Here is a 23,126-nt window from a genome sequence, read left to right on the forward strand (position 1 = left end):
TGTATGAATGTCAACAAAATTAAATACAATTTGCTTTAATAGTATTCTCAAAACTGAGCTAAAGGTACCAGTGAGGATAAGCTCACTCTTGAGGAATTACACATCTCAAGATGCTGTTCAGCAGACTGAAAGGTTCTGGAGTCGAAGAACTGGGCTCCACAGCACCCTGAAATGACATTTTCCACCAGGAGAACAAAAGTGAAAAGTAAACAGAGGGCTGCAAGTGTGGCACCCAGGATAAGGAATCAATGGATAGCCCAGAACTACCAACACCGTGCAGCATGCATACCCCTTCCCTCCTGGTTCCTACCAACTATAACGTTCTGATTTTCCTTGACAGCAGCTACTGGGGCATGATCTGGAGTTCCTATTCCTCAAATTCCTGGTGTGCACAACATGGCCTGAGCAATGGCATACTCATCCTCCATTTTTCAGGTTCAATTTCATATCAGCAATGAGTTGAATGCACAGTACCAGCACTTAGATGCATAGACACAATCAGACAGCTCCATGTCTATGTTCACGTGATCTGTAAATATCAGACAGTATAAAATACAACTTCACAAAAAACACATGGTTTGAGTATCGGCTTTCACAGACATTACCATTAGCATATGAATAAGTGAAAGGTTTAGATATGAGAGGTGCTGGGCACTTGCAGTTCCCATTTCAAAAACTGCTGCAGAAGATTAATTCCCCACAGGAGCTGACACCAGCTGCATTGTGTTTGACTAACATCCGTAGCAGCTACAACTCAAAAATTTAAAAATATGTCAGAATTTTTAGGAAAAGGAATTGTATTAAAACACTGTAGCAATCATGGAAAAAATATGACAAAAACCTTTGATTCAGAACAATTTCAAATTGGCCTCCCCTGACCAATGACTCTGATACTTACTATTGTCAGTATTATAGGACAGTAGCTCCATGTTCAAAATGATGTACTTTTATGACACACTACGGAAAATACTGTATAATTACTTGGCTCTGTGGGAAGACTTGTGTGAGCCCTTAAATGGGAATATTCTGTATTACAGATAATATTGAATGCTTAACTGAGGGAGTAAGAAACAAGTGGATGAGCCTGGGGGCATGGTCATCTATTTAAGCATGCATTTGGATCTTCCAGCTAATTAATCACCTAGTTGTATACTTAAACTTAGTCAATCCATTCACACAGGTGATTAAGATCTCTTTAAAGGCTATTTTGATACTTCACAATTTTCTATTAACCAACTTACCAAGATACTCAATATGAAGTGTGATTCTTTCCAGTGTATTCTCTGATCACAACATAATAAAAACACAAAGCATGAAGAACAGTGCCAAAATGTATGAAAAAACAGAAACACCACTCTTAAAAAAACCCCTACTGATTCTACTACAAGCACAAAAGATATACCTAATAAAGTACAGATTGAGATGTTAGCTACTGGGTATGGAGGTAACTGATCTATGCTCCTTGAACACTGACTGGAAACATACATAAAATGGGGGTTTGGAATGAAGGTGTGGGGCCAAAAACTGAGGGAGAATAACTTGCAATATAAAAGTGAAGAATGGGAGAGAAAACAAAAGATAAGTAGGGCATGGAACAGACAGGAAAGATGGAGAAACAAAAAGAAAATAATTATTGTAGAAACCATTCAAAAAAATCACAAAATATTCCTGATGATTACAGAAAAGAATAAAAAGAGAGGTGGATTTTTAGGCAAAGGAAATATGGTTTCATAACTACACTACTTGTGGAAGTATAACACTTCACTTTTTAAATTAGATTGGCTGATTTCAAATGTAAATCATTTCAATCTTGACTATGTTCATACCACCGAATCTTAATAAAACCAGTAATTTGTTACTTAAACAAAAGAGGAACATAAAAGGATATGTCTAGCCAGGGGAAGGCATCTCAGAAACAAAACCCTCAAAGATGCAGAAAAGAAAGCTGGCTTGGGAGACCAAGGAAAAGGAAGGTGTTTGATACACTGACTGTGACTCCTGAGATGACCTAAGGGTTCTGTTACAGAAAATATGCACTGAATACAGTTTCTTTGTCTTGGCTTTGATTTTCTGTGTCCAAAGATTGTTGGGGAGTTTTTGGTAAGGAAGGGTTTGCAGCAGAGAACTGTTTTCATGTTGGCCTGAGGTCAATCTCTCTCAGTTGGCATGTTTGCAGACAGCACCAATAAAAGGTTCTTTATGAAGTCTAAATGACAACAACCTTCTCAATATTAAACAAAAACATAAAAGTCTGCTCTTTGGTTATTTCTGAGGATCAATTTTCCCTTTTGAGAACAAGAGCATAAAACCACCAGAGACATCTCGGCTTGTGTATGCAGCAAAGGAAAGGGGTCTGTGATGGGCACATGTGGAGAAGCCCTAGGGCCACTTCAAAGTATGCCAACTGGTTATTCGTCCTTTGGCCCTGCAACCATCAGGGGACTGCCAGAGCACATCAGCTGCCAGCTGTTCTGCTTTATGACTCTTCTCTTTGTTAATGCATTTCTCATGCTCCCGTCTGCAGGCAAACCTAAAACTTCTAGGTCCCTCCAAATCAAGGATTTCTCCAGAAGTGACCTAGTGTGGTTGGGCAAGAGCTTCAATTTCTTTTGCACCATTCAAGTGTTCTACGGAATCAGAGCAAGACTGAGCTTCCACCCTGAGAATTTTCACTTTTTAAGCTGTAAGAAACTCCACTTTTGGTAGAAGTACTGACAGTGCAGTGCAAAAAGCTACACTAGTTCAATGCATAAAGCTACACTAAAGGGTCTGACAATATACTGTAGTTTGAACACCACTTCCAACTTTTTTTTTCCACAAGAAAGAACAATTCACCTTATTTAGGGAACCATTTTCTGCTGATCTAGAAAGCTTGTCTGAGAAAACACAGCTGGATGCCAACAATGTTTAGCACAGGATGTGTCTAAAGCAGATGCATGGCAAGGTTTAGACGTTTCCATAGAAAGTATCAGATTGAAGAAAAATCTAGATGAGATCCAAATTCTCCTCTGGTTAAGATGCTTTTATATAACTATAGATGACAAGAACACTCACAATTACATTAGGCAGGATGATGGTGAACTCTTTGAAGTTATAACACTACTTAGACATGTAAGAACTGCCAACTCTTGGCAAAGACTATGAAGCAATTTCTCCTAACACATTATTCCATGGTTAAACATTAAAATATTCTGTGAACCTTCCTCTCAAACCTGGTACTGCCAATCCACATACTTGGCCTAGATCTGATCCTGTCTAGCAACTCCCAATTATTTAAGGCAGTATTTAGAAAGAAATCACAGGAAAAAAAACTAGATAGTGCATTCATAGAAAGCATAAGAACACTGAATATCAGCACTCCCCTGTCATGTTTTTCCAGACAAACTTCCGTCATCAGCAGAAAACAGAACAAGCTACTGCAGTAATGACAAAACTGACATAGATGTTTAAATGATGTTCTCAGACTCCTCACTGCATCTGACCACTGATCACAATGTACTAAAATTCCCTGTCACCCTCAGTTCTTCTCTTCACACTTGATTCTTTCTATAGTCCAAGCAATAATCACTCTCACTGTCTAAAAATATCAGAGTATACCATTAAGCAGATTTAATCAAATCCTTAAAACCAAACCCCAATTAATGATAAATAACATAAGATATATGTAAGCATGCTGTTTTTCAACATTTACTTAAAGGTATTTTGCATTAATATCAAAGGTACAGCAGTACAAAAAACTATGACAGATTTTTTAAAAATTAAAAGTGAGATAAGCTAAAATTCAGCAACTGATGAGTGGTAGGTGATATGAATAAGAAGAGGCAGTTCAAGTTTAGAAAATTTTAGGGAAATCCAAATAATGACAGAACCACCTCTAAAGTTTTATTTTTCCAGTAATAATTTTCCTAAATGTATTTATTTTGGCATTTCTAGCCACTGTACTCTTCCAGAAGTGAGAAAATTATTCTATTTGATAAACCCCACAAAAATGTGCAGAAGCTATCCTGTGAATTTCAGTAGGGGACACAGAAGAATTCCAGCTACTTTTGAAACATGCTTATTAAGAAGAGAGCCTTTGTGCCTTTGGCGCAGGGACTGCCTTGGAGTCTGTATGCACTTGATCACACACCTTTTCCATAATTTACAATCATAGTTCTTATTTAACAGCGTGAACAATTATGTAGTTCTGTAGTTCCCTCATTTAATGTTCAGTTGTATTTTCTGAGAAAACACCAAAATCTCTCTCTAAAATAATTTCTATTTCTCATTGTCTTTGGTCATATTAACAATATATTCTAAAAAAATTCAATAAACACTCAGTTTGCATAACTTGCTATTGACATAAATCATAAGCATATAGAGCTTGAAGCAGAGTCCATTACAGAGCCTGTCTTCAAACTCTTGCACAGTGAAAAGACCGCTGAGAGGGAGGAAGGCAGGGGCACGCTCTCCACCTGCCCAAACGACGGTCTGAATCATTCCCATCTTCTTACAGCAGCGACTGGGAAGAAAATCGGTTTGACTTGTTCAAATTCAGTCTAGCTACTTTGTCACTGACCACATTTACATTTAATTATCTTTACTGAACAAGTTAGTTACAAACCCCACGAATGTATTATTAAGAAGAAACATGTTAAAAGAAAATAATAAGACTACATGCTAATTTCAGTCACCATATAAGCCTATATATTTGCTTTCTGCACATGTTAACTGCAGAATAAAACTTACTAAATAAATGAGCCAAATAATAAAACAGACACACAAACAGTGGCTTTGAGGGAGCACATGCATGTGCACAGCTCTGGTGGTCCCACATCAGTATCATGATACACAAAAATCTATGACAGACCTTTAGATATGAAATATGCAGTGAAAGAACCTGCTAACACAAGCCTCTACCTTTCCACCTACATCATGTAAGAACTACTTTATGGATATGTATCTGTGTAAGGTACAAAGACTAGCTATTTTTGTAGTTTCGATCAGTGTATCATATCTTTTCTTTCTCTTAAATGTTCTCAGATCAAAAAATATGCTACCACTGATGAATATTTACTGGGCAAATACAAAGTATAATTTACAATGCACATTCCTGATAAAGATTGGTTTTGATTTGCTAAAGTACAGTCAAGCATTTTGGGTCCAGTGCCATGGCGTAACAGTTTTATTTAGCATGCATTTGAGGTAACTAACATAATTTATTAATGGAGGAAAGACAAGATTTGTAATGTTAGAAGTTTTCCTAGAATTAGTGTACTTCAGAAAGAAGAGACAGTAAAAAAGCAGTTTAACACGTTATGAAGCAGACTGTTCTACTGTTGGACACTATTACCAAAATGGTCCATAAATTACATGGCTATAGTAAGTTACAGTTGAGAAACATTAATGGAATTTGTTTAGTGTAATCTTTGATCTCATATCTCACTCTGACTTTACCATTCTTTAGGGACAATCCTTTTATTAATGAATGACAAAGTTACACACAAGCTCAATCTAAAATGTACCTGGCAAGATACCCGTTCTTCAACACATAAACAATTTTGTGCTAGCCACATCTTTTACAGAAAAATATAAAACATTTTAAAGAGCTTTTAAAAATGTTAATTGGTAAGATGACAGTTTAACTTTTTACCCAATAAAAAGGACACATTCGCATTATGGAATGTACCATTCCATAGATCTATGAGAGGGAGCTGGAGGAAGAATATGGAGGGACTACATATTTGGGAGCAAGAACAAAAGCTCATTGGATTGTATTTTCCAAGCCATAGTTTTAGGTGGTGCATGCATTTTAAATCATAGTGAAGGCTGCTCAGGTGTGGAATGCTAGAAATAGGCCTGATCATGTGGAAGTTAATGGTACAAGACAATTTCATTGATCATAAGACTTCACAACTGATGATGTGGGTAAGACAATAATTTATGCTGCATTTGTAGCTATTATAAAAAACCCCAACAGAACAAACATAGAAAATCTATGGTAAAATGTGTCAATTTTGCAAAGTTCTCTGAAGTCACGAAATGGAAACCTAATTTGTGGTCAAAAGCACGTAACACCTCTCGAGAAAACAACTGAAAACTTTTTAGTGTGAGGAAAACAATACGTTTTAAGTCCACTCTTAAAAGTGTTTAGGTGATTTCAAGCATCCAAGGTCTCTTGCTGAGGCACAGCCCTGCCAGATGCAATAACCTGGACTGAGTTGCCAGACTCACAGAAAACACAAATCCTGGTCAGCATTTCATGTAATCAATATCTAAAATCTGCCCCAAAATTTTCCTGCCTTCATCACTTTTAATTATTCTTCTCCCTTCTAGAAGGTGGCAAATCAGGAGATTTTTTATTGAAGGACCTATGAAATACTCTCTCATCACACAATGTTTGTCATGCAGTGGGTTCCTTTTTAGGCTGTAACATGGAGTCACAAGCTTTTTTGCCTACTGATTCTGCTGGTAATTAATTTTTATACGTTTGACTAAACATAAAAAGATCAATGAAAATGTATTTGTTCTTGCAGTGGCATCTCACAACAGCATAAATAAATTGTTGTAAATGAAGTCAGGTGACTGAGTCAAACGCAGCAGATAGAAACACATTCTCCTTTGCATTTATAAACACCGTTTTCTGATAATCCCATCTCTTTTGTCCATGACAACTTTGGACAAAACATCCATTTTATTAATAAATGTTGAGGTAAATTGAGTAATTAATGGTTCTTCCTGCCTGGTTATTGAAATGATTGATTTAGAAAATAAGCCTTGGTTGAAAGACATAAGCTTTATGGCAGTACTTGAATTTAAATGTCATTGTTCCTCCACTAGCCTAAGTATTTCTTTTGCCTAAGAATACAGAAACTACTCTCATTTTTTTTGTCACAGAAAAATTATTCAGTCAGAACAGTTAGAAATAAAAACTTACTACCTTCCTTCTTCCTTTCATTAAATTCCCCTGCGGATTAAGAACTACCATTGTATCGTGTCTTTAGCTGTTTTATCCTCAAAAAGACTGAGAAAAATCTAGTAGATTATCGATGTTGAGCTGTTTGAAAGAGCTAGAAATACTGTTCTATTATCACAGCAGGAATTTCCAAAGTGATGAGTTCATCATAGGATGTACAGACATTCTCCTGGAAGGTAGGATAAAGGCTGTACCTGAAACTCAAAGCCAGTGAATCCTAATACTGAATTGGTGCCAGGTCATGTTTTGCCAGACAAAGATATTAAAAATGTAATGCTAGTACTAACGAGAGATTTGGCACACAAAACATAAAGAATGTTACAGATTGTGCTGACAGTGTGACACTATGTTTTCCTGGATGTAATCTGGGTATCATGAGAGTAAGCTTGGAGCACTAATGAGAAGAATGATATTGAACTGGAAGAGCTGCTAAATATGCAGTAGCCACAGGGTTCCTGGAGTTAACTGGAACTAAAATGAAAACTGTAATACTGAAAGTAACAGAGGGTAAACTAGGCAGAAGTACAGAAGGAAGAGAATATCAGCAGGCAGAACTTGTTTCTGGTACCATGCTTGCCAGGACATAAAGGGCTTTTCTAATCATACTCTTTTTAGTCCTGAAGTAATGTTAAAGAGAAGTATAAAGCTTGAGCTTAAAAGGGGCACATATCATTTCAGGATATAAATGAGTTTCACAACTGGCTGAAGAAAACGATGTATAAAAGCTGAACAGAGAACATCCTTAGGTGCAAGAAGTAAAATACATGTTGAAGATAAAAGGTCATCCCATCTCTTTGAGGCTCCTGTTTTTTTGCTGTTGTCATTGTTGATTTTTGTTGGCATCCTATTTACATCAGCTACAGCTAATGATCCTTATATGAAATGCATATAAAATTGCTTCTGCTTTGACCATCTCTGCTGGAATTCTTGACATATGCACTACAGGTCTAGAAACTTACTATCACCCCCTTCAGGAAACATTCATCCAATTAACTCTGCCAGCCAACAAAATCTGTGAGTGTGCTGGATATGCACTCATTGAGGCACAAGTCAGAAACACATTATTGTTGAGAAAGAACTCTGCTACCATCACTGGAACTCTAAACAGAGTGCTATCTAATTTGTTATCTCTTCAGCATGCCAGTGAATGTCCTTGTTCCACAACTCTCAGTTGCTTCCAGTGTTGCCTCTGGTATCCTGGCTCCGGTTAAACCACTAACATCTTAAATTACCAGGCTCTTAATCACTTATTTTATATATAAAATTCACAATTGAGGTTATACTTAGTTGTTGCAGCTCTACAAAAGAAAAAGATACACAAGAAAACAGCAGACAAGCAGTTCAAGAGTATGATAACTGAGAGAATTTGGACACAGTAACTCTGAAGCTCCATATTATGACTTTGCCCCAGCTGTCATTTATTCCCACTGTACTCCAGATTCACACTCTCCATGGGAATGCAGAGAGGAAAGTTTTAAGGTAGAGTAGACCTATCCCTTTTTCCTTCCCCAGTACAATACTGTTTAATACTATCAATACTTGGAGACAATGCATAATTCAGTTTGGTTTGTATTAACATATAGCACAGGGAGAAAAAAGTAAAGATTTAGTCCATGAAGAAAGAGGCCTACTCTACAAAAAGTCCTCCTCTACTCTTTAACTGAGACAAGAAAACACAGTGAAAAAAATCACAGAGTTGCTTTTTTTTTTTTCTTCCACTCCAATGTCAAATATAAGGATGCCAAAAATAAACCGGCATGTTCTTCTGAATTCAGAACTATGTTCACTATGTCAAGCAGAAATTACTTTTTACTTTTAGTAACGAGGAACTTATTTTTGGATGCACTTGAAAAACTGACTGCAAATGAAGATTATTTCTTTTTCTTTAAAAATTAAAATAATGATATTTAACTAAATGAATACATCACTGTTTGCCCATAACTGTGATGTTTAGAAAAACAGCACTGAAAAAAGTTACCATCCATAGCAACTACTACTATATATTGCTATATTGTATTTAAACCTATTTAATTCAGCCTTTAAAATAAGCACATAAAGGAGCAAACCTAACCTCCATTCAGTACAAGGATTAAACCCAGGAAATAATTTAATAAAACTCTACAAGAAAAATGACTTAACCATTGAGGACAATACAGCACTAATGTGTTTCATAACCAATGTCTTACCGACTGTAAGAGGGTCAGTGCACATGTCACTTCTGTTTTCCTTCCATGCCAGCAGGTACTTGAGGCTGACGGGATCTTCTGCTTCTATATGGCTGTTAAATGCCACCATCAGTTTATGAGCCTTCGCAATGCCACAATAAGTCTTTGTTTCATCCACTAAGGGCAAATTATTTAAAGCTTTTGCTGCCTCAGAAGCTTGACTGAAATATTCAAAAGCTTCACTATATTTCCCCTAGTAAAGAAGAGAAAAAAATAAAAGAACTGTAAAAACTATTTGTGTCACCTGAATTTTACCTTGACATTAGAGACTGCTCCTCTGGCACCTCAGAGATGTTGCAGCTGAGAGGCCAGCCCACAGAATGACTCATGGCATGATATTAGGCAAATCACTCTCCCTTGCTGTTTCCTAACCTCTAAAATCCAGATAACACTGTTCATATCTGTTTCAGGAACGGAACTGTTTTTTGGTTGTCTGTTAGTATTTTGAACATGCAAAGCTAAGTATATCAATGCTAAGGATTCCAGCCAGGCCATTTAGAAATTACTGTTATTGTTTCATTAAGTTTAACATTTCTCTGGGAGGAAAGGTCCTAATTTACTATTGTGATACTAAATTTTAGAAAAGAAATCTTAAAAATGGAAAAAAGAGGATAATGAAATGATGGACCTAAAGCACAGAAAAGAACATAAATTAAAATCTACAGATTTATGGGGAAAGAAGGGGCATACCAAAACCCAAGGATATTCTTAATTGCAAAAAAAGAAACAGTAGGAGAAATATAAGGCAACTGTTGCTAAATAGAAAACCCAAATGATTTATCTCTTTATCCTGCAGAATACAGAAATCCAAAATTCATGAATCCAGTAAAAAGTATAAACTACAGCAGTTAACACATTAACAGGAATTTTAGAAATGATAACAAGAACTATTTTTTATGTGAGATATAGAAAGAAAACTCCTCAACTTCTTGACCAAAGAGGAATAAGGAGAAAACTAGGGAAAATCATGATAGGCTGAAGGATACTGCTGAAAAGCTAAAATATTTCTTCATATTTTGCATATTTCTTCTTTACCATGGAGCTACTTTGAGTTACTATCAGAGATGGATTCAAAAGAAGAGTTACAGAAGCAAGCTTCTAATTTAAAAAGTGGCATACCATCAGACCTAAACAGAGCATAAATAAAAGATTTGAAGAAATCTAAAGACAAAGAGATTGAATTTCTGGGAAATAAATTACATCTCTCGTTAAAACTAGGTTGTATAATTCAGGCTTGAAAGGTAGCATGTTTTGTGTTGGTATTATATGTGGCAGTGTGCAATAACTTTACGCTCTAGTATCAGCCTTATCTAATGTTTAATTATTATAGAAAAAGAATCAGATGACAATTTTGCCAAGATTGTCAAAAAAGTTAAAAAAGGAAGGTTTTTGCAAGGCTTTGAGGAATTTCAGAGGGACCTAATAATAGTATCTGTTTATGTGATAGCAAATGAAATTGATCCTTTAGAAAATAAGAGGTAATTCATACTGCCCGAACTAGTTGTAAATTTTAGTGGGTTCTAATTGGCTCAGGATCAGGAAGGTGTTCTGGAAATAACATGGGCAGCTATGAAGTGGCAATAAATGCAAACCAGCTCTAGTATCTAGTAAGGTCAAACAAAATATTAGGATGCATCAGAAATGCAGTGGAGAAAGCTAGAGTAGATACAATCTATGTAAATAAACAGTATATTAATAAAACTAGACAAAGTAAATATATGCCAAACAGCAAATATAAACCAGGTATAGACTGAAAATTGCTAACAACTACAACAGAAGAATATGGATGAATTGTATATAATTGAAGAGCAAGAAATTTAAAAATAATTACAGATAGCTCTCTCCTCTTAATGGATCGTTTACAGTGACAATCTTGATCACAAGCCTACTAAGAAGAAAGTTGGACATCCTATTTAAAAAAAAAAAATAAAATCAACAAACAAGACACGGCAAAAAAGGGAGCAAGTCATTATGGAACTGTTCATCCTTTACCTTACTCTGAAGGAATTAGTTCTGGCTACTGTCAGAGCTAGACAAACTTCTTGTGGCAGTTTCTATATGACTATCATTAACACTAGTTATAGCCTGCCTGCTCCCTGGAAGATGCCTTCCATTTCTTCCATTGGTATGAAATTCTGCTGCCCTGATGGCCCAAAATTCCTGACTGAAAACATTTTCAGAGCTGTGTTATCCTTTTGCTCTCAGCTTGATTTAGTAAGACGGAAATCCCCTTCTGCATAGAGACCAGGAGGAGAGACTGCGATTGATACCTATTGCACTTGATACCAATTTTGAGGATCAAAATTTGTGTAACTGCCAAAATGTGCCTGTAACTAAAAAAGGAGAAAAGACTAATAGAAATTCAGGTAGTGTTTAGGCTTTGTTTAATACAGCAGGAGAGCAGAATTCAGCCTATGAGGACACAGCAATGAATAAAGAATGATAAAGCAGTAGGATAATAGATAAAAAGCAGAAACATTTACCTGCCATACTCATGAGAACTGTAATAGGCTAAGCGATGCTATTAGTGAGAGGAATACAGCAAATCAGACTAAGAAACTTGAGAAAAGTGAAATGAGAAATGACAGAGTGTGTCATGCTAACTCCATCAGAGTTTGCGTGTTATGTAAGCAACCTGCTTAAAAAAATGGGAGAAATTAGACCTAATACGCATAACACAAACCCAGGCATTTTAAGAAACAGGAAACATATGTGTAAAACAATCATGCCTAGAAAGCAGGAACTGAGTGTACAGCATTAAAGAAAGGCAGTGATGGTGATGGAATAGTGAGATGACAGAACTGTAAAGATACAGCAACAGCGTGGACAGAGCAAAGTAAATTTGGTTAAAGTCACTTTGGAAAGAACAGAAAAAGTTATATCCCTGGTTTACTAAAGGTCCCCGAGGATAGATCTGGATATAAATAGAGATATCTTTAATTTGGTGAGAAGGACAGTACTACCACAAATTGTATCACGAGGGGAAGTGCAGAGTTGAATAAAAATACCCTAATAATGACTTAGAGAATACTGGCGATGACAGCAGGCACCAAGCAGGCAGTGATCCAAGAGAGGAAATGTTAATTTAGACTTGGTTTTGGTAACCATTGTTGATCTTGCAGTAAAAATACTATAGAAAATAGGGAATTGTAAAACTTTAAGAAATTTTTCTTTTGGTATGTTTAAATTACATATTTTATCTAAGTTAATAAGGTTAAGTCACTACATTTCCTTCCTTCTACACCACTACCCCAGTTCAAGGCAGCAAATTCTGAACTGAGAAAGAGAATTTAGAGATTCTCTAAGTTTAATTCTCTAATTCTTAAAATATCAGTTCTCATAGAACTGATTGTTAGTAATGGTGGCAGAAGCAGCTGAATTATAGAAGTAGTCAATCAGAATTTAGTTAATTATTTTTTAGATTTGGAGTAAAATAATTTAACACAGTGTCACATCACTCTACTTCTAAGTTTCAGATCCATTTTAAAGTTACTTCAGCAAGTTCTCAAAGACTTTAACACTTAGTTTTCAAGTGGAAATTTGGCATTTATGCTAAGAACATATGTAAATACAAAACTCTCAGACTAATTTAGAGATTACAGAGTGAGAAAATGTTCTGCTGCTTATGAAGCAAAAACAGGCCAGCAACTTTCGTAGTGGGAATTCTCTGTAAGAAGAATCCAGGGGAAAAAAAAAAAAAACAAAAAACAACGCATTTGGGGGTAGTGTAAGTGAAAAGGAGCAAGTAGCCTGTTCAATATATTACCAATAGAAAATAATTTCTGACAAAAAACCAGGTAACAGAAGCTAGAAAGGGTCATTTTGAAAGGGTATTTCTATTTCTACTTTGTTCATAGTGAAAGTGCTTCCTAATTTCTACAGTGTCCAGTCTGCAGAATGAATTCATTTTATTACTTATTATATGTAAATAATTTCGTGTAGCATTTCTGTTCTAAAATAGGTGTTAAAGGGCTCAACGTGAATCTTTCACTTTTGCAATAATGTTTTTAACCCTTCTGATTTCAAAAACTAAGTGCTAGTGCAAGTGCTGCATCTCTAGATACGGTAAGGGACAGAGTAAGCATGGAAATCACTACCCAGACAGGCAGCGAACAGAACAACTCTAGGGCCACCCTAGAGGAGCAATTCAGAGACTGGTGCATGGGTCAGAAAGAAGCACTTCAAAAGACCTTATAAACTATGATAAAGAGAGCTTCTTAGTTACCTCCATCTTCATATCGTCTGTCATTGCCTATCTATTGATTTAAACAGGCCAAATCAAAGCCACCAGGCTGGATGGAGGCATATAGAAGAGAAATCCCTCCCACTACCAACCCAGAACTTTGCCGAACTATTTGCTGCTAGCACCCATTTCATAAATTTTCCTGAGAGAATGTAAGAAATCAAGCTAAGATTAAAAACTGTTTATTAGTATGCAATATAGTATACATTCATTTTTTAAAAGCATGAATTTCAGTGTATAGTACAATAAAATTTCATTTGTGTTAACTGATGACTCTTTATGGGCGTATGTGGCCCCAACAGTAATTTGGATGCAGATTTTTCACAACACTGAAAGTTTGTCATGATCTGAATTTGGAGGCTTTATCCACCCATTCTAGAACAAAACCTGTGTGTTAAATATGATGTGAAATTTTCACCTTTCCCAAAAACTTAAGGCACATTTAGTCACACAGTATCTTGTCCTTTGGTAACTCTTATAAGATACAATACCTGGATCAAATCCTTCTGGGTCACCTCAAACGCAAACCCAGATTTTTACCATGAGTTAAAAATAATTGTTTGACATCATTACTACAACCAGTACTTACTCTTTCATTATAAATATTCCCAAGTAATACACATGCATCCACCAGGCTTTGGCTTAGATGAGTGTTCTCAGCAACCTTCATAAACTCTCCCAAGTACTTCATAGTTTCAGCTGCTTTTCCCTGACTGAAGCAAAGGACAAGGACAAAATTAAATATTCACTCAGATGACTTCTCCAAATGCTGAAGATCTATCCCCCTGTTCTAAAGTAACTTTACTTTGACTCATGACATATCCATGACTGGACTTTATTTCCAAAACTGTTGTCTAGGCACTACCTGTGTTGAGACCAGACTAGTCCACACAGAACCTCTGAGGGCAGAACTGGATCCTTTGAATGAAATGAACCAAAATTCTTCTTCAGAATATTGTGTCATGTTTTAAAGCCAAGAATGAAAATGCAGGTGACAATTTACCGGGGTTTTGGAGTTTCCATTCTTTTGCTATTTTTTCTACTGAGCAGCTGGTAAGATTTTCAATACAGCTGGACTCACATCCTGACAAAATAGAGGAAGGAGGTAGAAGACTAGTTTTCAACCCAGACTTTTTGTGCTCCTGTCATTCCTTCCTCTAGAACCCTGGTGGTGCAGCAGCAGCTCCATAACAACGCTGTCTCTTACTTCTGGGAGTGACAGCCTTTCCCTGAACATAATACTGCACTTTGGCTGGGTGGATCAAAGGTTGCTGGAATCACACAGGCAAACCTATAAACTGAGGATTGCAGGTGTCACCCCCCAAATCCCAGGGAGATCAGAGCAACCTGAGGTCACAGCTGAATCTAAGTTGAAAATTGGCTAATGTACTTTGACAATAACATTTGCAGATTTCCTTTTTTTAATAAAGCCAGTCATATTAACAATATCAGATCTCTGCAGAATGATTACAAGATATGAGATAGACATCTCGGTTTGCTTGTGAGTAAGGCACTGTGCTCTTTTTCCCTTTAAGGCTGAAGTGCTACTGCAGCTGACCTCAATATTAGCCATGAACTTGAGTCACTAATGTAGGAGTGTAGCATGCTAAATGTCAAGCCACCAAGCAAGACAGGTAATCCAGTCTTAATTAAGAAACTCACAGAAACAGAAGTTCTTGAAAGTGATAAAGAATTGTGATTTATTTTCTCACCATTTTAAAACACCTTCAAGTTATATTCCTGCAGCAAATGACTGACTGGGGTTTATTTACATTATGGTTTTTATTATAAACTATATTAGGGATATGTGCTTTCAAAATCTGGCAGAAGTCTGTAATTCCCTGTCTTATGCTGTCAGAGTAATTATAAAAGGGTAGCACATGCCACGGAACAGGAAACATAGCAAAGCATGGCTGCAAATTTACAATATTGCAGTGACTATCTGTATGTGACTGAGATGAGCTAGATTGCTATGAAAGGATGCTAAAACACTGCAAACTAACATGTTTGAAATGTTCAAGTATATGCTACTGTAAAGCTTAGTTGTCAAGCAGAGTTGGATCTACTAAAGTTTCCTAATTTAAGTATTTTAACATCATGAGAATATTAAATATACTCTACTGTAAACATTTGTCAAATGCCAAAAGGCTTCTAAATTTTAGAATTAGAAATACATTTTTTTAAACCTATTTCTTTTCCTAAGAAGAGAAAATCAAATGTTTCCCCACAGAAATACAGCATATGATTTATATAAGTTAAAGGACAAGGTTAAAGTGTTAGACAAATATTAATTCCAGTTTTTCTAGTTTTCTATATGCAGTGCACAGGTGCAACTTGAAGAGCATATTATATGGTATAATCATTAAATCCATTCAACCAGACCTTTGAGAGTTAAAAACATATATTCTGAGGAAAAGGACTCCTCGGTCCAAGGAATGAGAATGAAACAGTGCAGAATATTTGTGTATCAAGGTGATTCCAGTTTCCAATTGGGAAAACAGGACTGTTAACACCCACATCCCCTGACAACTGTCCAATTATGTATATCACACTTGGCCTACTGTTTGCAGTAGAAGTAATCAATAAAGGATGTGGTTGAGTGAACATAGATTTTGGTTGAACCAATGCATGAAAACTTAATCATTTACTCAGAGTGAAGAAATCAAATAGAGCAGAGATGAAACAGCCACTAAGGGGTTTGTTGATTGTGCCACCAAGTTTGTGGGCTAGAGGCTGAAAGTAATAAAGCAAATGGAATCAGTGACAGGAGAAAATGTAAAAAGGTTTTCTTAATTTCATGAATTAATAGAAATGTTTTGATGTATTTTTGGCCATTTTTTATATTTCACATAAAAACCTCTGCTCCACATATAGAAAATATGAAAACTGCTAGGGCATATAACCTCTTTCAAGCAAACAGAAATCAATTTGATACATATCAGAAAGATATTTCTTACTGTTAGAACTTCACTTATGCCAACTAGCAATCAGTTGGTACAGTTTAACAATTTTTCAAAGGAAGTACTTTTAAAAGCACTACAGCTTGAGATATTTAAAGTATGCTAGAAGGATTACTGAAACACTTTATCCTACACAAGACCTGATAACATGATAAACAGGTCTTTCCTACTCAAAGGGCTAATATTTTATAGTTCCTTCAGAAAATCTACATGTTATTTTATACAGCCATATACTTTCTATCTCCTTAGACATCACCTTTGTAAATGCATAAAATGTAATTTCCTAAAGATATAGTCATTCATGATCCCACAGAACAGTTATGATGACTTCAGCAGAAGAGATTACATATCTACAGCAACTCGTTTTCCAGTTTCATGCTAAAATGCCCTATGAGATTTTTACCCCTATTAGACTTTTATGAAAATATGCACCTTTTATAGGATTGCTCATGTGATTGAATTGGATGTATAAATCATGTGTCCACAAGAAGTCATTACCATGGTGGACACTGGCAGAATAACTCAAGCACATGATGCTATTATGTCAGGTTTTTCCCTGCAAAATGACATGCCTAAATGCACATGATAGAGATTTTCAGTTTCCCATGGTCTGTGGAAACATCTGCAGCAAAGATTTTACAAAGAATTCCAAAGCCATAGACAAGTTCTGAGCAATTCGGGAGGGCTCAGCCATTTTCTTCAACCTGTCACAAGGCAATTGGGGCAAATTCTCACAGACATTATGATTATAATGCATTATTTTAGGGAAACAGTAATTTTTTCTTTGCAAAGACATTATCCATCAAATTTAAACTAGTTTGCATGAGTCTAGCCTAGATCAGGTAAAAATAAAAGTAAAGAAAAAGTGATCAAGCTGAGTATGGAGATTCTGTCACACACAGTAATTATTCATGCATTTACCCAGTATTGTCTGAACAGGCTTGCCAGAAATATCCAAAAGTTTGGTGTGAGAGTAAAAAGAAACTTACAAGGCTTTTTAAAATATCTCTCTTTACATTGGTTTTTCAAACCATTTTTCTATGCCCTTTCCTCCTTCCTCCAAGGAAGAACCAGTAGAGATGGACCAGCAGGATTTTGTTCATGGAAAATTCTGTCCCTGAATTTTGAAAAGTAGGTTTGTCTGAAATATCCATCATACTGGGTTACACAAAGCAGTCTATTATAGAGCATTACATGGCAAAAGGGAATTTATCTAGAAAAACTGTTTAAGACAAAGATCACAGAATCACAGTATTGTTAAGGTTGGAAGGGGTCTCTGGAGATAGTCTCCATCTGCCTTGCTCAGAGCAGGGTCAACTAGAGGAGGCCTGTGTCCAGCAGAGTTTTGAGTGACTTTTGAAGGATGGAGACTCCACAACCTTTTCCAGCATTCAGCCTCACAGTAACTTTTTTCTTCTTCTTGTGTTTAAATGGAATATCATGTATTTTGCCCATTGCCTCCTGTCCTGTCACCGAACACCTCTGAGAAGAGCCTGGCTCCCTCTTCTTTACTGTTGCCTGAGAGGTACTGATAAGATCCCCCCTGAGCCTTCTCTTCTGTGGTCTCAACAGTCCCATCTCCCTCAGCCTCTCCTCCTAGGACAGATGCTCCCAGTCCCTCAGCCGTCTTTGCAGCCCTTCACTGGACTCACTCCACTATGTCTCTTGTACTGGGGAGCCCAGAATGGGACACAGCACTCCTGGGGTGACCTCACCAGTGCTGAGGAGAGGCAAAGGATCACCTCCCTCGACCTGCTCACAACGCTCTGCCTAGCGCAGCCCAGGATCCCGTTGGTCACCTTTGCCATGAGTGTGCATTGCTCTCTCACAGGCAACTTGTCATCCACCGGGAAACCCAGGTCCTTCTCTGCTACGCTCCTTTCCACCCAGTCAGCCCGCAGCCTGGGCTGGTGCCTGGGGTCGTCCGACCCCACGTGCAGGACTTGGCATTTCCCTTCCCTGAACTTCACGAGACTGCCATCGGCCCTTTGCTCCAGCCTGCTGAGGTTCCTCTGACTGGCAGCACAACCACCTACCTGCTGGATCGACCATTCCTCCCCGTTTTTGTATTTCCAGCAAACACGCTGAGGGTGCGCTTGGTCACACCATCCAGGTCATTAATGAAGTTATTAATCAGTCTTGGTGCCAGTATTGATCCCTGAGGACACCACCGGTGACTGGCTTCCCAGTGGACTTCATGCTGCTGCTTACAACCCTGTGAGGCCAGGAGCTCAGCTAGTTTTCAGTCTACCTCACTGTCTGTTTATCTTCTAGCTCATAGTTTATCTTATAGCTCATATTTTATCAGTTTGTATAGGAAGATGTTACAGGAGTCAGTGTGAGAAGCCTTGCTCAAATTGACAGAAACAACAATGGAGTGCATTAAGGATAAGTTATTAAGCCAGGTAATAGACAGCCCTGCCAGAGGGGATGCGATACTGGACCTGAAGGCCACCAATGCAAGTGAGCTAATTGCTAACATCAAGACTGGAGGCAGCCTGGGCTGCAGTGACCATGCACTGGTGGAGTTTGCAGCCCTCAGGGATATGGGTCAGGCAAAGGGTAAAGTCAGGCCCCTGAATCTTAGGAAAGCAAAATTCCAGCTCTTCAAGGAGTTAGTCAATAGACCCCCCCGGGAAACTGTCCTCAGGAACAAGGGAGGAGAACTGAGCTGGCAGATCTTTAAGGATGCTTTCCAAAGACTGCAAGAGGTCTTGATCCCCAGGAGTAAGAAATAAGGAAAGGAAAGCAAGAGACGGGCATGGCTGAGTCGAGACCTGTTGGTCAAACTAAGGGATAAGAAGGAAATGCACAGGCAGTGGAAGTAGGGACAGCTATCCTGGGAAGAGTACAGGGATGCTGCCCGCTTGTGTAGGGATGGGGTCAGGAAAGCCAAGGCATGGCTGGAGCTGAACTTGGCAAAGGATGCCAAGAATAATAATAAGGGCTTCTACAGGCATGTCAGCCAGAACAGGAAGGCCAAAAAAAGTGTATCACCAGGATGAATACAACTGGCAAACTGGTAACAATGGACGAGGAGAAGGCTAAGGTACTCAAGAACTCTTTTGCCTCAGTCTTCACTGGCAACCTCTCTTACCACACCTCTCAAGTGGATGGACCACAAGACAGGGATTGGAGGAGCAAAATCTGTCCCACTGTAAGAGAAGATCAGTTTTGTGATCACCTGAGGAACCTGAACATACATAAGTCTATGGAACCTGACAAGATGCAACCCAGAGTCCTGAGGGAATTGGCTGATGGAGCTGCTAGGCTACTCTCCACAATTTGAAAAGTCATGGCAGTCAGGTGAAGTCCCTGGTGACTGGGAAAAGGGAAACATTGCACCCATTTTTAAAAAGGGTAGAAAGGAGGATCCTGGGAACTACCGACCTGTGAGCCTCATCTCTGTGCCTAGGAAGATCATGGAACAGATCTTCCTACAAGCTATGTTAAGGCACATGGAGGACATGAGATTTCAGACAGCCAGCATGGCTTCACCAAGGGCAAGTCCTACCTGACCAACCTAGTGACCTTCTATGATGGAGTGACTACAGCACTGGACAAGAGAAAATCTATGGATGTCATCTATGTGGACTTCTGTAAGGCCTTTGACATGGTCCCCCACAACATCCTTCTCTCTAAATGGGAGAGATATGGATTTGATGAGTGGACTGTTCAGTGGATGAGGAAATGTCTGGATGGTCACCTCCAGAGGGTGGTGGTCAATGGCTCAATGTCCAGATGGAGGTCAGTGATGAGTGGTGTCCCTCAGGGGTCCATACTGGGACCAGTACTGTTTAATATCTTCATCAATGACATAGACAGCGAGATCGGATGCACCCTCAGCAAGTTTGCAGACGATGCCAAGCTGAATGGTGCAGTTAACATGCCTGAGGGACAGGATGCCATCCAGAGGGACCTGGACAAGCTCAGGAAGTAAACCCATGTGAAACTCCTGAGGTTCAACAAGGCCAAGTTCAAGGTCCTGCACCTGGGTCAGGGCCACCCCTGGTATCAATACAGGCTGGGGGATGAGGGAATTGAGAGCAGCCCTGAGAAGAAGGACTTGGGCATACTGGTGGATGAAAAGGTGGACATGAACTGGCAGTGTGCGCTTGTGGCCCAGAAAGCCAACTGTGTTGGGCTGCATCGAAAGAAGCGTGAGCAGCAGGTCAAGGGAGGTGATTCTCCCCCTCTACTTCACTCTCATGAGACCCCACCTGCAGTGCTGTGTCCAGTTCTGGTGTCCTTAGCACAGGAGAGACATGGACCTGTTGAAGCAGGTCCAGAGGAGGCCACAAAAATGATCAGAGGGATGGAACACCTCTGCTATGAGGATAGGCTGAGGGAGCTGGGGTTGTTCAGCCTGGAGAAGAGAAGGCTCCAGGGAGACCTTATTGAGGCCTTCCAGTACCTAAAGGGGGCTACAGGAAAGATGGGGACAAACTTTTTAGTAGAGCCTGTTGCAATAGGACAAGGGGTAATGGTTTAAACTAAAAGAGGGTAGATTTAGACTAGATATAAGAAAGACATTCTTTACTATGAGGGTGGCGAAACACTGGAACAGGTTGCCCAGAGAGGTGGTAGATGTCCCATCCCTAGAAACATTCAAGGTCAGGTTGGGCGGGGCTCTGAGCAACCTGATCTAGTTGAAGATTTCCCTGCTCATTGCAGGTGGATTGGAACCAGATGACCTTTAAAGGTCCCTTCCAACCCATCTGTTCCATGATTCCATGATTCATAGGTGCCCAGACTTTTCTATATAAAAGTTTCTCAAATGGCTGAAAGGTGCTGAAAATCGTCATGATACAGGGCTGGCTAAACAGTTTATGCCTATCATGTATCTAAAGCTCTTCAAAGCAGGCACATATGTAAGATGTTTAATTTGGTTAATGCTCTCAGGGCATAACTACCAGATAGGTTTTTTAAAAAATACCACAGCAGCCATTTTCCAGAGGAAGGTTTTATGGTTGTGTCTTTATCTGTGAAATAGGTTAGCAGTTAAATCCCTGATTCTAGACATGAGAGTGAGTTCCTCCTTCACTTGAATCAATCAGAATGTTCCTTTCTGAGGAGAATGCCTTAAATACTAACCTGGGGAGTCTAATTGGTCTTCATTTCCCCCTCTCATTTCTCCTTACCTACTTGTTTTCCTCTTTTTCAAACTGTAACAACTAGAGAGCAGTGAGACTGTCTGTTCCCAGATAGCCAGAGAATGCTCCCAGAAGGTGTGGAGTACAGATCTGATGCAGAAGAAAATCACTAGCCACTCCTTCTTTAGCTCTGCTTTTAAGAAAGAATTTGCACTGGTATGGTCTTTCACATGAAGAGTTTAGCAACCTGACTTCAGAAGGATCTCCAAATCTGAAACTTCTGAGTAAATAAATGTATGTGCTCTCATTCCACAATCCCTAAATCACAGAAAGAGGAAATTAATATACATGGTTTTCTAGGAACGTCCTCTTGGCTATCTTGGGCCGCCCTCTACCCAGACTGCTGCTATTTGTGAATACAAGGCATTCAAGAATGCTACTGAGAGCTCAGACACCTTTGAACTCATTGCAAAGTCACTCATTTTAACAGCTAGTGTCCTAGCAACTAAATCTTTCTCAGTTAGGCTTAAGACAGATTTGAAAATGGGAGCTGGTATTTTAAGACTGTTCTGTGGCTTTTTGACCATCTTATCCCATGCGCTTATTTAGGATGCTTGGAATATGAGTAGCCATGGATTACGTATTGGAGAGCTGAAGAGAACTGTGATTGTGGTTGGTTCCTATATGCTCTGAAAGGCCAAGAGACAAGGGATCTAACTCAAAGAGGAGAATTTGCTCCATACACTGAAATAAACCTGGTGACACATCCTCTATAAATAATTTGCCAACCTCTATCATGTATCATATGCACTGAAGTCCCCAAACATAGGATGAATCAAGGATAAATTACAACCTTCACTTTAATCTCTTTTTTCCTACTTTCTATGACAATTGCATTAGACTACTTTATGTCAAATTTATTGGTTTAAAAGTTGAAGTAGTTTCAAACTAATTCATCTGGAAGAAGATTTTAATGCCAGATGCTGAAATGAAAACATTGAAGACAAGCATCTTACTTGCAACAATTTTATATCTAGTTTTACATGCACACACAAAAATGCCTGCACAGAAGAAGTGAGTGTAACAAATGGAAACTTACAGTTCAGAAAAAATTACACTGAGACACCCGCTGAAGCTTGCTACATTCTTCAAGTTTTTCTGTCTTTTTTAACCTGGAAAATATGCCTGGATTTCTATTTTCCAGTGAGGTCTCTCCCAAACTTGTGAAAAAAAGTATTAAAAAAGCCCCCAAAATGTGGGAAAAAAAGAGGACATATTATAGTTTACAGGTAAAGAAAAGCTTGGATCATACACTTTAAAAAATGTGTACCAGTTTAAAGTAACTTTTGATGAAAGGGTCACTTACTGCAAGAAGGGCACTGCTTAAAATTTAAGCAGTCAGTAATGGGAAGCGACAGACCTCTAACAATTTAAGTCTTTCACAGTTGAATGAATCTGCACTGACAGCCAGACAAGGATGTGTTAACCTACCTTAGGAGGATCTTGGCTATAGCTGTATATGCTCTGCCTAGGCCAGCAGAATCACAAAGTGCTGTGAAGATTTTTACAGAGGTGTTCAAAATCTGTGAAACAGGAAAATAAAACCCAATAAATACAATGTTAAGAATTTCCACTTTTTTTTTTTTTTTT

General features: G+C 38.3%; 1 protein-coding gene across 1 annotated transcript in view; it reads right to left on the bottom strand.

Moving 5' to 3' along the window:
• TTC29 (tetratricopeptide repeat domain 29) overlaps positions 1-23,126 on the bottom strand; it is a 231,430-nt gene that overhangs the window by 41,433 nt on the left and 166,871 nt on the right. Inside the window, exons 8-10 of the mRNA XM_074865178.1 lie at positions 22,968-23,059; positions 14,013-14,136; positions 9,142-9,373 (exon numbers count right to left, since the gene is read on the bottom strand). Coding sequence (XP_074721279.1) covers positions 9,142-9,373; positions 14,013-14,136; positions 22,968-23,059 — 448 coding nt within the window. The remainder of the gene's footprint in view (positions 1-9,141; positions 9,374-14,012; positions 14,137-22,967; positions 23,060-23,126) is intronic.

Source organism: Strix uralensis, chromosome 4 (genome assembly GCF_047716275.1).
Source record: "Strix uralensis isolate ZFMK-TIS-50842 chromosome 4, bStrUra1, whole genome shotgun sequence".
Classification (NCBI taxonomy): Eukaryota; Metazoa; Chordata; class Aves; order Strigiformes; family Strigidae; genus Strix; species Strix uralensis.